Below are 16424 nucleotides of genomic sequence, written 5' to 3' on the forward strand. Positions count from 1 at the left end.
AAGATGGAAAGGCATCATAGTACAGACAGTCCATCGAATTGATTTATAATATTATTGTTGTAAAGCTACAGTATGATGTGGGTCCAAAGATGCCAATCTTGTTTCTTCAAAGCAAAAGCAAAAACAATGTTAATTCCCAGTCTCAACTCCATCTCTCCCACCACACAGAGGAGGCCAATATGTTCACTTACCTTATTTTACTTTACTGGGTTTGATATTGATATAGACACTGCTTTCCAAATCCTCAAGAATGTATTTTATTAGTCCAAAAATAACATGTGTAATCTAAATCAGAAAACTTTTGCCACCATTAATGTCACAGTTCTTGAAGGGTTAGCATGCAGCTTTCAGTATCTAACTAACTAGTTCATGTTTTCCTTGTAAGTGATATCCAGATTAATGCCTTGTGATGATATCTAAGTAGTTAACTTTTTGCATTCACTCCCCCCACTGCTCAAGCTAGAGATTGATGCCTTGTGATGCTCATGACCAGCTTGTCAATGAAGACAAACATGACAAGTTTCCCTAACTTTGGCAGAAAAGTTCATTCAATGCCTGCACCACAATCATTAATTGCCATACCAAATCATACATTCCCACCCACATTTTGACTTGTAGAAAACCTTTTAAAACTTTATTGTTCTTCTTCTTCTTCTTTTTCTTATTTTGATTACAGAACATATAATTCTTGATCTTCCTAAAAGAAGAAAAATGAGAGTTTTAATCTCCTCTGAGATTGATTGCATGGATTTGTTTTCTGTGAAGCAACAAAAAAGGGATAAACTTTCCTCTATCAAGTTTGTATCCACCGGAAGAACCCAGAAATGCCCTTCTACTTCAGGGGCTCACGTGGACCCCACCTTCCTTCTACTCCATTTCACTCAAAGCCTGCCTTCTCTCTCTCTCTCTCTGTCACTCACTCTCATTCATCCACCATTATTTTGACTACAGCACTCTGCTTTTTATTCTGTTCCACCAATTCCCCGGTTGTCCTGTCCGAATCCAAAGCCTCGTTCTCTCTCTCTCTCTCTCTCTCCTCACCTTCGTCCCCCACACATTCTCTCTTAAATTGTTAGCTTTGTTTGTTTCTTCCCCAAGGCCAAATTCACTTCATCTGCAGCGCTTCTCTTTACCTCTGTTCTTTGGGTTGTGTGCATTGATACCCTAGTCTGCTGCCATTGTTCGCAAGCTCTTCTTTTCTGAGCCTACAGTCGTCCTCTTTCTCCTCCTCCTCCTCTCTACTCTCTATCTAATTTATACCTTTGGTTTCTGCTTATTCCTGCAGTCGGCATTAAAAGATCCAGTTTAGAGGAATCTAGTAGCATTCTCCGTCGCCGTTTGCTTATTGCTCTTTCCTTGAATTTCTTTGTTGGTTTAGGCTTTTGCTTTTGCTCCTCCGTGAATCTAAATTCAGGCAATAGGGCGTCGCTTTTCATAGCAAGAACCTACCTATGACAGAGATCTGATCGATCGTGAGCCAGAGAGGGAGATTGAGGGCAGATAGTGGAGAGAGGAGAGGTGGGGAGGGAGGGAAAGGATCGAAGATTTAGTCTTTCTTGGAAGATCTTTGCTTCCGCGTGCAATGAGGTTGGACGCTCGGCTAGACTCGGCGGTGTTCCAGCTAACGCCTACTCGGACCAGGTAAAATGCCAGATCCTTTCCTCGGCCACTGTTTCTTGTAAAGGTTCGAGCAAGGGCGGATAGAACGAGACCGAGAAGTTGCCAGATCGGCCAAAGTTCGGATCTTGGAAGATTTTTTGATGGTGTAGTGTTGAATGTGGGAAGAGCCGGTCGATGAGTTGACAAGATCTCGTAGAGTCCGAACTGGAGAGCTTCATAGATTTCTGCACTCATTGGAAGTGGATTTGGAGGACATGAATCCATTCAAAATTCTGGTGGATTCCTTCGTTACAACGTGGTTACAGTTCATGCTTTACTGCTCAGTTGATGTGAAGATAAGAATTGAACTGAGACTTCTAGTTTAGTTGGTGATATCATTTGAATTGATATGAATCCATCTCCGTTTCTATCACCTCTTTAGATCATTGCTCACAGAATATAGTGCACGATAAAATTGATTTCTGGTTCTTGGTTTGTTTCACAACCCTGGATATGGATGATGATCCTTAAGGTTTAGGCTTGAATAAATTATAAGTAGATGGTTTTGGGTATGCTTGTTTATTATTGGACTTGTGCTTTCCTTTTTAACAGGTGCGATCTGGTCATTATAGCAAATGGTAAGACAGAGAAGATTGCAACTGGCTTGTTGAATCCTTTTCTTGCCCATTTGAAAGCTGCACAGGATCAGATTGACAAGGGTGGCTATTCCATAGTTCTTAAACCAGACCTGGAAAGTGATGCAGCATGGTTCACCAAAGGCACCATGGAGAGGTAAACCAAAGCTCTCTCAAGTGTGCAATCATTGTCAGAGTAATTGCTTCTCTTCAAACATGACCTGTCTGCCTTCTCCATTATCAAGCTGCATTTCATCTTCTTGGAGAAACTTGAGCATGTGGAAATATTTACATACATGAACTCAACATCTAATTCTGACACCAACAGGTTTGTTCGTTTCGTGAGCACGCCTGAGGTTCTAGAGCGTGTATCAACAATAGAGTCTGAGATCTTGCAGATTGAGAATGCAATTGCCATTCAGGGCAATGATAATCTTGGCCTGAGCACTGTATGCATCCATTTGTCTCATTTCTGTGTTGTTTGTAAAGTTCAAATGACATTTTTTTTATGCCATTTGCAGGTGGAAAGTCACCAAATGAAGTCATCAGGTTCCACAGAAGGTACTTTAGACTAACCTATTTCATTCATCTAGCTAGTTCTGTTACTCCTCAAGAAAAGAAAAAAGAAAGAAAGTGGAAGGGATTTTCAATTATTTCTGTTGCATGTGTAACATCAATTTTCTAATTTCAAGGGTGTGTTTGATATAGTCCAAAGGGCTAAAAAATTGTAGTCTTCATCAAGTTTCCATCGTATCTTTATAATAGTCTCCACAACATGGGTAGATTAATCACCCAATCACCTTGTGAACAGGAACAGTATTCTTTCCTTCTAGTAGTGAACCTTTTGTCAACCATAAATTGTATGTTCACATCATCAAAGAAGACTTATTTGACATGATCAACATTTTTCACAAGTCACAAAATATACTGTAATGGCTTTTCATCAGGATCAGATCACCTCCTAACCTCCATATGGAAGCTGGTCATGCTCCTCCAAGGAATATTGGAAATCTTGATGAGGAGGGGTTCATACATCTTATATGCTAGTAGCCTCTATAATCGAAACTCTCAAGGATTGTTTATAATTGGCTTCATCAACCATATATGGCATGGACTCATCACATTTTCATGTTGATTTTAGATTCTGTTCCACTAGTGCTCTTGAAAATTTTGACCTTGGTACGGTTGCTTGCTCATGGCAGGTATGAAGACCTCAGTTGATCCTAACACAGAAAAGGCAATAATTCTTTATAAGGTATCGATTTTATGCAGACATCACACACACACATACATATTTATTGTTTACATTTACATAATTTGGAAACTTTTATGATATACCAATATGACAGTACTGAGAGACATTTTCATGTCAAATGTTGAGAAAGAACCTAATACAGCTCAGATGTGATATTAAAAAATGCTTGATTTATCACAAGATCAACACTATATATATACACGAGATAAATAATCATTTGTAAAATCAAATATTTTGAGAAATCATTTAATATGTATATTGTAAGGATCATACATGGATTGATGCCTAGCACTAATTCGATACCGATACAGCAAGAGATTCATGGTAACCTGGTCTCATAGACACACCTATGCATACACCTATACCTAACTATAATTCTGGTACCTATCTATCAGACATTGTTATAAGTGTTGTTTCTCTTGGTATGGCAGCCTGGTTCACAATCAAATCCCCCAGATTCAAATGGATCCTCCACACAGGAGGCAAACTCAAGGTATCAGAAGCTTAACACGTCCTTGGTTTATTTTCTTTGCTGTTTGCTCCTTCAGCATACAAGAATAGTTGTAAGAATGTTCTACCAAAAATGCAAGGTAAATTGTGTTGTCTTTTCCATTCAATATTTTAAAAGCACTAGTTAATTACAAGATAACGAAAAAAGGCAACACCTACATTCTTTTAGATTCTCATAGTTTACATGATTGCAATGGTAATCAAAGAATTGATCTCTGGCTTCTGTGGATGCATATGTTATCTTTTCATCTTAATTATATTACATAATTATTTTAAGTAATGAAATTGTTCCTGTATCTTATGCACAAATGCTTTTTGTGCAGAGTTCAGCTTTTAAGAGTGCTCGAAACCCGTAAAATGGTACTGCAGAAAGAACAGGGAATGGCCTTTGCACGTGCTGCAGCAGCTGGGTTTGACGTGAGTAATATGGAACATTTGATACCATTTGCTGAAAGCTTTGGTGCCTCACGCTTAAAGTAAGTTTTTCTTTTTGTCGAGCAATACATTCTTAAATATTGCATGCTCCAGTTATATTGATTTACAGGCTACCAGGTTGAGACATAGAATCAACTAATAATGACACAGTGGGAAATCTTGGATAACATTTAAAGTCTGAAAGTGGCTAATGCATTTTGATGCAGGAATGAAGAATAATGAGAAAGCTCATTCTAGTTATACTAATTTCCAAGTTAATAGGTCATATGATATAGAATAGTTCAGGAATTACAAAGGATACATATATGAAGTTAGAATCTGAAAGAACCATGTGCATTAAATGAGGGAAGAATATTGTGAAGTCATGATACATCTGAAAAAAAATGGACATACATTCTGAAATTTATTATTGTCAAAAGGCTAAGACATATTTGATATGTTGCCAAGTGATCATTGTTTGATTTGTTGCCTTGATCTTAGATTCATCCTCAATAGTTTTCTCTTTTGCCCGCCTTATAAAACAGGAAAGCTTGCTTTCAATTTATGGAGCTATGGAAGAAAAAGCATGAGACTGGACAATGGCTTGAAGTTGAGGCTGCAGTATCAATGTCAACACGGTCTGAATTTTCTGCTTTGAATGCCTCGGGCATCATATTTGCTGCAGATTATATGATACAAAAGGATCATGTGGATGGACAATCCATCTCTGGTGGTGATATGATCACAGAGAACGATGGAAAACCCGGTATATACTCTGAACACGCAGGCTGAGATCATTCTGAAGCTACCATAATTTCATTTAGAAATTGACAGATAATGAAAAACACCTTAATTCAGATTCATTCTAGCAGAGAGATTGTTTAACTTTAACCATCCCCATTCTACCATAACCCTAGGTAATCTTGGAAACAGCCTTTCCAAATATAGAGGTAAGGTGGCATACATTGATCTCCACAGGGCCTACATCAGCAGGAGCATTATGCACTGGGTTGCCCATTTCTAATATTTTGTCTAAGAAATCCAAACTACTCGATGCATTAAAGTTTTCCAGTTCTACAATTTGATGTATTGTTAAGTGCAATCATCCCTACCATCTAGTTTTCGACATTACAGTTTCTCATTTCCTGTGGATGATAAAGCCTAATTTTATTCTGTTTGGTTGGCATATCATCCTGATCGAAGTTTCCTATGAAATACTTCCATTTATAGAATACTTTTTTAAGGCAGATCAGTCAAGTTGCATGAATTCTCAAGCACAAGCATGTATTAAGACAACCAGTAGATACATGTGCAAATTCCACATGCATTTCTTTTCTAGCTTTACATCGAATTATATATATATATATATATATATATTAAAATTGACATATCATTTATCTTGGATGCATTTGTTTCTTCTCAGATAAACAGATCCCTTCAGATCAAAAGGTGCCCTTGGGACACCTCCACGAGTATTTTCAAGGTCAATTTCAACATCCCACTTATCCACAATGCCCTATGCATTCTCCACCAGGTCATATTTTTCAACCTTATTCAACGCAAGGAATGCCTTATTATCAGAACCATCAAGGGAGTGTCCCATGTTTTTATGCCCCATATCCTCCAACAGACGATCCTAGATTCAACAGTTCTCACAGAAAGGTACCAAAAAGGCAGTCAATGGATAATAAAGATGTTCAATCTGAGACAGGATCACAGGATGACACTGACCAAGATACATCAGATCTCGAGAAAGAAGGTTCTCATGGTCATAAATCTCATAGAAGAATTGGTCAGGCAGGAAAGAAAAAGTCTGGTGTTGTCGTCATTCGGAACATAAATTACATTTTGTCTAAGAAGCTTGGTGCAGGAGAATTCGAAAGTGAATCACAGTCTGCCTCTGAACCTGAAGCTGTAGAACTAAGTAAAGAAGTGCATTCTGATATGCGAGAAAGCAAGCACAAGCACAAGCACTCTTCAAGGACTTCAAAGGAGGAGGAGGGTCGAACAAAATCAGAAGAAAATTCTGATCCTTATGACATTGATAATGCTGTATATAGAGAAGAGCAAGATTCTGGAAATTGGCAAGCATTTCAGAATTTCTTACTAAGAGCTGAAGAGAAGTCAAGAACAGCTGATGAAGATATACTCATGGGAGGAAAAGGGCCTTCATCAAAGAGGAAACAGGGTAAAGGTGAAGCTGATCCTATTGTTTCTACTGAGAAAGATTATGGTGTTTTTCATGACCGAAGGACAGTAGGATTTCATTCAGCTAATGGGAAGGCAAACCGAATGAAGCAAGCGGCTTCTGATGATCAATTTTTAATTTCAGGTTATAGAAGAGACTCAATAGACAATCAGTTCAGGAAAATAGAAAGTGCAGGAGGAGCATATCGGCAAATGAGCAGTGATGAATTCACGATTTATGGACAAGAAAAGCAATTCAGCAATGAGAGTTCATCTGGCCCACTCATTGATCATGTGGGTGAGCGTGCTGGTAATGCGGTCAAGAGTTCATCACGCAACATAACAGATGAATCCTTTGTGCTTCCATATAGATCAATTTCGTGGGATCTTGGATCAGACAGCGTAGCTGCTATTGACATGGTTTCTGAGTTCCCCTCAGCCATTCAGAAAACTCAGGGTTCATATGATAAGGTCAAAAGCCAACTTAGCTATGAGCCAGATAATCTATCAATGGTTCCTGTGCATGGATTGGAAAGTGCATCTGTAGGTTATAATCTGGCTATGGATTATGATTCTAAGATTCCTGTTGGAAATGCTGCCAAGCTGGAAACCAGTAACCAAGAGGAACCCTCAGTGAGCACTAAAAAAGAATCAAAGAAATCAGACAAGAAGTTAAGAGCCACAAATGATAGTGTGGAGAAAAGGAGGAAGGATACACTGGTGAAGAAAGGGGTATCCTCAAGGCTTAACCCTTTGACTGAAGCACAAAAGCGTGCAGAAAAGCTGCGGTCTTATAAAGCTGATCTTCAGAAAATGAAGAAAGAAAGGGTACTTCTCTTGATTCATCTTAATTTTTGTTGTCTGGTTTCTTTCCTATCTCTCTAGTTGCTAATCACAGTAGAAATGATGGGGGAAAAAAACAGAGAGGTGCTTAGATTAGAAAGCACATTCTATGGAGCCTGCAGGATAAGCATAGTCCATATTATTTTTTCATTCTTCCAAAAATAAAATGTCACTGGATATTTTCACAAACATCTGGATCTACAGTCTTTATATATATATAATTACTTTAAATCTCCCTTAGAAATTATTAATACTGTGTTCATACAAGTCAATAATGAACTCTTTTCCTATAGCCATGTTTCACAGTTTTTGGACATGAATATATTGTAAGAATGTACTAAAAATTACAGTTCAGCTTACATTGAATGAATTGTCAGTTTTTTGGTGTGACGTTAGTGTTGTAGAAGCCTTGAAAATGGTTGAGTATACTGTATGTAAAACGTTTATCTGCTAGATCATAGTGGTTTAGTTAGGTTGTTTTGCTTGTCTTCTTGGCTGACTGGTCGGTCTGCTCACTCTTAGGAAGAGGAAGAGATAAAGCGTTTGGAAGCTTTGAAAAGAGAGAGACAAAAGAGAATAGCTGCAAGAAGAAGTAGTTTTAATGTCACCCAGTCACCATTGACTCCACAGCAGACAAAAGCCCGCTTACCAGCAAAGACTTCGCCAAGTCCTTACAAAGGATCAAAGTTTAGTGATACACAGCCCGTTTCTTCTTCACCTTTGCAAAAATTGCCATACAGGACATCTTCAGTTGGGTCCAACAATCTTCAGAAAGTTATCAAATCCCGCAGATTAAATGGCAGTAATCATGGATTAACCCGATCAGCGTCTTCATTGCCTGAGAAAAAAGAAAGTAGCAGGCTCATGCAAGAAGCAAAGGCAGATTCTCTTCGAATGAAGAGACTCTCTGATCCAAAAAGCAGCTACACTCGCCATTCTCCCTCGGTGAAGACTTTGGCTGCTGATCAGGCACCTAAGAGAAGCATAGCTGATGAGTCTCGGAAAAAGATTACTGCAGTTATGCAACTGGACAAAAGTAAGTCAGCAACTCTGCCAGGGCTTAGAATTAGAACAATAAAATCTTCATCTGAAAGACTTGGAAAGGGAACAGCTAGCAAAAACCCCATGCAGAAAGGGAGTGGAAACAAAGCTTCTCATGCTTCTGATAGCATTAAAGGAAAATTGGTCAATGATAAACCACCTGGCAACAGCGATGAGAATCCAGTGATCGAGAAGACTGTTGTGTTACTTGAAAGTCATGTGGTCAGTGCTCCTGTTGTCAGGCAATATAAAGAGATAATAGGCACAAAAGGGATATCACATGGAGATGGGTTGGGTACAGGATTTTCAGCTATTCATGCTCCACCATCACCTATTGTTACAGGTCAGCTAGAGGATGCTGGTGAAGGCAAGTCATGTGAACAGCCAAGCTCCGGTGAGGTATATTTTTTCAGAGAAAATTTGCACAATTTTTAATATGAGATTATCAACAAAGATATGGTTCAAGGGAACATATTATTCTCAACCTAATTACATCCTTTCATTTAAAGTTTGGAATCACAAATTTAGCATGGGAGACTTCGAGCTCCTGCTATTAATCATTGTTACCAAGACAACATGGAATCCATTAGTTTAGTTTTTTTGGATGTAGCTTTTTTTATTTGATACTACTGCCTTTAGCTTAAAAAATATCATTAGCGTTTAATTGAGTTCATCAAAAAGCAAATAGCTATCTGTAGTAGTTTGTTTCAGATTTTTATGCTGTCTGGTAACATTGATGGATCTGTCTAGTGATTTCTGTAGTAGTTTGTTTCAGATTTTTATGCTGTCTGGTAACATTGATGGATCTGTCTAGTGATTTCTTTAGCCCATTGTTCATGGGCCAGCTGCTTATGGAATGACTAGCAATCAAATCTAACCAGATCACTAAAGGCTATGTCATCGTGGACAAGAAGAAAAAGATTTAAGCTTGTTGGTCTCTGCTTTTGTTTTGACTGCAACTTTTTCAAAGATGAAGCATCCATCTTTGTTGCACAACCAATGCTACTGATAGGCTGATTATGGATGTATGTTGCTTATGCTGATCAGGGGGTTGTTCCTTACCCGAGTACTAAGCCTCAGAAGTTCTCAAACTCGACCACAGCAGAAAAGCCATATCAAGCCCCTTTTGCCAGAGCAACTTCCTTGAAGGATCCAGTTATCACTAAATCTGGGCCTGATGGAGATCTACCTGCATCAGAATCTGAAATAGTTGCCATGCCAGCTGAGAGTAAGATGAAACATGTATCTGGATTTGAGAACCCAAGCTTGGGGAATCAAACTCATGAAACACATGAGAAGCCTCGAAGCAAGGAAACAAAAGGTTTCAGAAAGTTGCTAAAATTTGGTCGAAAGAGCCACAGCTCAGCTTCAGGTGAAGGTAATCTCCAGTCAGATGCTTCATCTGTTGGCGGTCAAACAGTTGCTGCTGCTTCATCCAATGACGGCAAGTTTCTCATCTCCTGCAGATTGGACTTATGATTTTGTGGTTAATATTTTAATTTGACTTGTTTAAACAACTGAGTTTAACTAATCAGAAAGAAAGAATATATTGAAATGGATCATCTTTATCATTACCAAGATAATTCTGTCAACAACTTAGGTCATACTAAAGTGTCACTTTCCTAATTTTCAGCTGCTAACTTATTTAAACTTTCCAAAACTACATTTGCAAACTTGCTACTCCCAGTTGTTTAAGTAGGAGAACAACTGATATGATATCCATATGCAACACCTGGAGGCTAGTAGATTTTGCCTGCTGTGTTGCAGCCTTAAAGAAGAAACGAATGTGCTTCTTAAATTCTGCTCTTTTATGATTTAATTACCTATAAAAGTGAATATTAAACATGGTCGCACAAGCATTAATTCAAGCATATTTGAACCCATACAATATGTGCATGCAGTAGGTCATCATCTTTCTTTCCTTGTCTTGTCAGCTCATGTGTTGTAGAATCTTGTTCCTCAAGATGAAAAAATCATGCTGGAAGAACTAAAATTACGCATGTCTTTTTCAACTTTCAAGCTGTTCTGCTGATGACTGTGTGATGTACCTAAAACAATCCCGGGTACCAGCAGGAAACTGAAAGTTGCTCATGACTCCAAACTAAAATCTTCTTCTTTTCCTTTTCTCTGAAGAAAGTCATTGGTGCCTGTTTCTTCGTGTATCTTCTGATTTCATTTTGATTCGATAGGCTTTTCTCAAAGGCTTGACTTTTTGTGTACAGTTTCTCGGGCATTCTCCCTTCTTTCGCCGTTCCGAAGCAAGAACAGCAGGAAGAAACAGGCAGCATGATCAGCACACTGCTCCATTTTTACACAATCAAGGAAGATGCATCAAGATGACGAAGATGAATCCACTTCCATCGAGCATAAACTGCAAATGGAATGAAATATTTTTGGTTTTTCTGATCGATGCACTCTATTGTTTTATTCTCATGGTGTAAATTTTGTTAATTATTCCTTGCTGTTCATATCATCATTGTGTCTGTACTCGTACCCTTGTGAATGAACCAATCTTAAGTTTGGATGATCAAGTGCATATTCGATTTGTATGCAATTGCCCTTCTTTTGAGTGCCCTCCCACATCAGGGCAGTGGTATCAGTTCCTTAGATGTGCTTGGATATGGGCATGGCATTAATTGAAGGAGCTGTTACAAATCTATTATTTCCAAGTCTCGAAAGGACATATTTGACCTCCAAAAATTTTATATAGCATACATAATCTCGCAATAATATAATATAAATCCTTCGTATTAGCATTTGTATAATAAAACTCAGGTTAAGGTTTCTTAATCGTAATTACCAGTGAGCTTTAAGAAATCTTGAATTGTAAAATTCTTTAAAGCCTTTAATACATTCTTCGATAATAAAAAATCATTAATGTGTAAACACATATGTGACTCTTAAAGGGTATTCGTATATTGGGAGTTTAAACATTGTTACATTATTATGATATTGATGAAATTAATTGTAATAGTATTTATATACATTTTTGAGTTCTACGATAATTTCATCATAATAATTTGAGTTTACATGGAACGATAATTATTGTAATAATAATATTTATCACGATACTGTAAATATCATCATGACTTTACTATCGGAGAGTCTTGATGCTGCAGATGTGACGAAATTAACACAAGATGGAAAGATAGAAGAGACAAGAAGAAATAAACAGCAGCTTATAAAGTTTGAATATTTCTCAAAAATCCAAATCCACAAAACACACAAGGAATTCATTAGTTTTCGCTGCCAGCTCTCAACAAAACAGAAATAAATTCGACAAAATTCGCCTGCCTACTACTCGAGAGGAGCTCAAACTGCAGTCTCCTTTTTAAGCTTGGCCAGCTCTTGCCTGATAGCACCCCCTCTCTGAACAAACATATGACAGAATTGTCAACACAGTGAACAAAAGGAAAAGTACATTGATAGAAGAAGCAAGAAGAATCTCCACCTTAATCTTTGCCAACATGACCTTGAACCTGTCAAAGTCATTTAGTGAAGCTCTCCTCTTCTGCACAATTAGCTTCCTGCCCCATGAGCTGTTCTCCCATTTGTTCTTCACATCTGCAGTATCATGTCGGCTTTATAACTGCAAAATTACATGTTAATCCACCATTCAGCAGGGAATATCAATCTCACCAGCAGCTTCCATGGCAGCAATAAGGGTCTTCTTCTTGGGAACTCGTGGTATGTCGATCCTTATATCAGTAAGAGAAAGCCTCTTGAAGTTCATTTGACCACGCACCATGTCAGGAGCATCGACCAAGGCCTAAAATTCACGGCAGATAGAGGGGAAAGACTAATTATCAACTCATGCCTAAAGAACTAGAGGTTCTCACTGCAAGTACAAAGGCAAGCACCATTGAACAATTTTACCATTGGTCAAATGATGAAATATGCAAATATATAGAATTCGAAGACAAAATATCATGAAGTCAAATAAATAATATTTAACTCATACAATCAGATGGAAGCAGATGAAGCCTTGCTGATGTCTAAACAAAAAACCAAAACATATCAAAGTTAAAAAATCTGGTGAGAAGTAGGGAGCAATGTTGCTGAAGGAACAGAAAGAGTATTAGAAGAACAACATTCAATTAGAAATCTGATAACCATCCTGCAGTTATCATAGTTGAAACTTGGCTTTCAAGCAATGATATAAAACTTTAATTTAAGCATCTTTCAATCACCAAATCAAAGAACACTTCAGCTTATTCTTCTATAAGCGAGTCAGTAGCCCTTAGCCATGACTGATCAAAGAGAATAGTATGCATGTTATAAGCCTTCCAAACAAGATTCCACACAGGTCAGTGAAACTTAATGCATTTACTAAAGAAGGTTTACATTTGTACAGGAAAGTGTGACAACCTCCACCACACACACACACACATACATACATATCTGAATTGTGTTCTAGTAAGGTTTTACATGGTAGCCATGAAGATATATGTATTCAGAGTAAAATCGCATAATAAGACCCAAAAATGTTTCAAATTTTAGGTAATGCCTATCAATTTTTCAAGCTCCAAAAAAGTAAAGATACAAAACATGAATGGTGACACTGTAATGATGTTAATAATACAAAACAAAAGCTCTGTGGAACCAATGTGTGCCTCTAATATCCAATATTTTATCAAATATTACTGAGCAACGATTAATCTTGGTGATGATCAGACAGTACCATCAGTAATTATCAGTGGCGAACTGGTAATACTGTTGAAATATAATAAGTATAACCATCCACCCAAAAAAAATTAAGAAAACAAGATCCTTTCTGTGATGAAATCATCCCTGTAGCTTTAAGGACCAGGTTATGGAATAGTCCATTGGTAGTTCAATAGCTTAATAAAGTTTTGCACACAATTTTATTGAACCCTCTAATAAAAAAAAATTGAACTTTAGAGGTCACAAGTATGCATCTGTAATTAAAGATAGCACAAATATTTTCTAAAGCTCCAGTTCATTGTCAAATTCTATTAACATATCACTCACTTGGTAGTCAAGTTCAAAATTCCAAATAATAGTGTGATTATTTCCTATTGGTTTCTTCAAAACCACATCTCCTACGGACCAATATTATCCTTCATGCTCAACCACCTCTGAATCATGAGAATTCCAAAATCCTTACTCTCTGTCACTTGTTTCACTTTCCATGTTAAACAACTACTAATCATTACATCTTTAGAAGTTTTTTTCAGTTAGCACCTACTCTTTGGTTGTAATCCGAAACGCTGACCAAATAATACACACCACCCTTTTGCCATTTGACATCCACATGCAGCATAAAGATGTGAAATTCTCCAATCTTTGGGATGCAAAACTTAAACTGCTCAGTTTTTCATTTGTAAAGGTTTTTAGAAAATAAAATCCAATTAGGCTCATCCCCCAACAGAAACAAACTGGCAACATAAAGTGCACATCGAAAAGACCTTTGCAGAATAACCGTACGAGTAACCAAGGGAGAAACTGGGACTTTCCTTGCTTATGTGAACCTTAGCAGTATCGTAAATTTTCAAGTATAAATACTTCAGCAACTTGATTGCCATCCTAAAAATTAGGCATTTACGGTTGAAAAACAAGAACATTCAGTCAAGACGGGAGTCAATCTCATCGTAGGATACGACACTACTTCACGCCACTAAGGCAATATAATGAAATTGATGAAAAAAACAGAGTTTGACGAACAAGGAAAACATTCGACCTTCAAGAGCCCTACAATTAGTTCACGCAACTTCAACACGCCGAAAAATGAAACTTACTCGCAATCAAGAGAGAGAATGACGTACTCTGTTCTGATCAATAACGTCGACGATGACGACAAGCCTGCCGTATTCCTTCCCGTAGTTCACGAGGGCAACCCTGCCGATCTCTACATATCGCTTGAACGGCTATCGTAAAATACACGAAATCAGCTCAAGAGCCAGGCGAGAAGCATTACATCAGAACAAGGAACCGTGACCCGACGCAAGAAATCAACGAATCGACGACGAAAAGAGATCAGATCTCTCACCATTTGAAGGCGACAAAGAGAGACCGAGCCCGCCGCACGCGATGGAAGGGGAAGAGACAAGGCGGCGAGTTGGGGGGGGGGGGGGGGGGGGGTTGGCCAAGGTTTTATAACGAACCTGTGTTTTAGGCTTGCTTCGTTGGCCGTCCGACATAAGGGTAACACACTGCTACCAAAATGCCTCCGTTTGCACTTGTAATCACAAAATTACCGACATTATACGACTTAGAGACGACGGAGTTTAACTGGACCCGATTGACGACGGATCGGGGAAGATTTTATGGCAATTTAATGTATGTGATAAGGTTCACTTGGCCGGCTTTGTTGCTAACTCGTCGGGTGCTGTTAGTGTAAACACCCTTGAGCCGTGGCCTCGGGGCTGACGCGGCTTGGTTCGGATCGTGTTGTCGAGGGGATCTTCCGGTGGTGTGCCTTGCAGTGGTCTGGGGGACGCGGGTTGTGCCGTTGGATCCCCCTAGAGCTTGGCGAGGGCCGTCGTCTCGGTACCTGCACGAAGGTTGGGTCGACAGGTCGGCCCGACCCCTCCAACGATCAAGTTAGCGATGATGTGGAGAGGGTTTTGGAAGAAGAAAAATAGAAGTTCCTCCAGATGTGTTGTCCTTTTTTTCTCCCCCTCTTCTCATTCAGGGCATGCGGGTATTTATAGGTGAGCTTGATGTTACCTGATGTGGCTGCTCGCAGGGGCAGGACGGCACCCCGCGTGGTGCCTGGCACGGCCACTGGGGCTGCGTGGAGGGCCGGGCTATTGTAGGGTATGGGCACGCCTCGATTGACGTGTTCCTTAACTTCGACCGAGCGCATGGGGCTAAGTGTCGGGGTTGTTGGCTGAGAGCTGGTGGCATTGGCGTGACGGATTGGGTCCGGTCAAGGCGTTAATGCGCCTTGGTCGGCGTCCCGAGGTTTCGTTGACCTGGGGGCATGAGACGTTCGTTTAGGGTGACTGACGTCATTCAAATCTTGTCGTCATTATTACCCTCATCGGGTGCGAGGAATTATTCATTTTGGACGATGGAGATTAAGTCCACATAATTTTATTTTTTCGGAGTCTATAACTCTAAAAGACATCTAAAAGTAGAGAGACCCTAAACTTATGAACTCTTCGTTCTTATACTCCTCAATCAATCGAAGACTAAATGTTACATGACGTTTTCTTTCTTTTTTTTACTTTTTCATAAATATCAATTTTATTTTTATTTTTAAATTATTTTAAACCCATTTAAATTAATAAAAGTTTAACATTCTATCTGTTCTCCTCTTCCCCCACCGTTCCACCTCGGTCATCTCAAGATTAAAACCAAATGTATGGTAGATTAAGGATAATGCTAGGTATCTTTTAATATCTTAATCAGTGGAGGTATTTTAAATATCTTAAACTACTTTAATATTCTAAGGCACTACACCATAGATATTTATTTCATCATATGATTTATCTAAATCTATAACTCGATGGAATAGGAATCAATCAAATCAAAGAAAAGGAGAAGAGGTGTGAGACATGATTCGATAAATATGATGATTCGATCCATAGGAAATTCATTTTATAGGCAAAATCGAAAGATTCAAAAATAATAATAATAATTAGGAGAGTCCTTCCAATTATCTTTTAAACTTTCATTCTTTTTATCATAACTTTAATCTAAATTTAATTAAAATTTTAATATATCTTATCCTAAGTTAATTAGATCATATAATATAATATTTTCTTATTTGGCCTATTAATTAATAAACTATAAACAAAAGATACAACACAATTTTGAAAATATAGTGCTGATTCTTACAAATTAAATTATAATTAACATACCAATAAAATCATAAATAATATATATGTTACCTCACTTAGTGAGTGATATGATTTGTGATGTCAATATTTTATAAATATGATAAAAAAATATGTTAATATTTTTTACTTTTA

At 38.2% G+C, this 16424-nt stretch overlaps 2 protein-coding genes across 3 annotated transcripts; one reads left to right on the forward strand and one right to left on the reverse strand.

The window, feature by feature from the left end:
- Window positions 1–948: 948 nt before the first annotated feature.
- On the forward strand, window positions 949–11015 carry LOC135627676 (COP1-interacting protein 7-like). 2 transcript variants are annotated; one of them, XM_065133841.1, is made up of 12 exons: window positions 952–1641; window positions 2212–2391; window positions 2563–2683; window positions 2756–2795; window positions 3437–3489; window positions 3921–3982; window positions 4323–4475; window positions 4959–5179; window positions 5837–7428; window positions 7966–8883; window positions 9532–9928; window positions 10707–11015. In XM_065133841.1, exons 1-12 carry the CDS (start codon window positions 1583–1585, stop codon window positions 10772–10774), a joined length of 3864 nt encoding a protein of 1287 aa, XP_064989913.1. In that variant the 5' UTR covers window positions 952–1582; the 3' UTR covers window positions 10775–11015. The 2 variants fall into 2 exon arrangements, with proteins under 2 accessions (XP_064989914.1, XP_064989913.1); XM_065133842.1 differs by lacking the exon at window positions 10707–11015 and having other exon boundaries at window positions 949–1641; window positions 7966–8878; window positions 9532–9705.
- A 625-nt stretch (window positions 11016–11640) lies between these two features.
- On the reverse strand, window positions 11641–14563 carry LOC135627507 (large ribosomal subunit protein eL14z-like). The gene is made up of 5 exons (XM_065133632.1): window positions 14495–14563; window positions 14271–14372; window positions 12124–12253; window positions 11936–12048; window positions 11641–11853 (listed from the first exon to the last, which is right to left on the reverse strand). Exons 1-5 carry the CDS (start codon window positions 14495–14497, stop codon window positions 11797–11799), a joined length of 405 nt encoding a protein of 134 aa, XP_064989704.1. The 5' UTR covers window positions 14498–14563; the 3' UTR covers window positions 11641–11796.
- Between the last annotated feature and the right edge of the window lie 1861 nt (window positions 14564–16424).

This window comes from Musa acuminata, chromosome BXJ2-11 (assembly GCF_036884655.1).
Source record: "Musa acuminata AAA Group cultivar baxijiao chromosome BXJ2-11, Cavendish_Baxijiao_AAA, whole genome shotgun sequence".
Taxonomy (NCBI): Eukaryota; Viridiplantae; Streptophyta; class Magnoliopsida; order Zingiberales; family Musaceae; genus Musa; species Musa acuminata.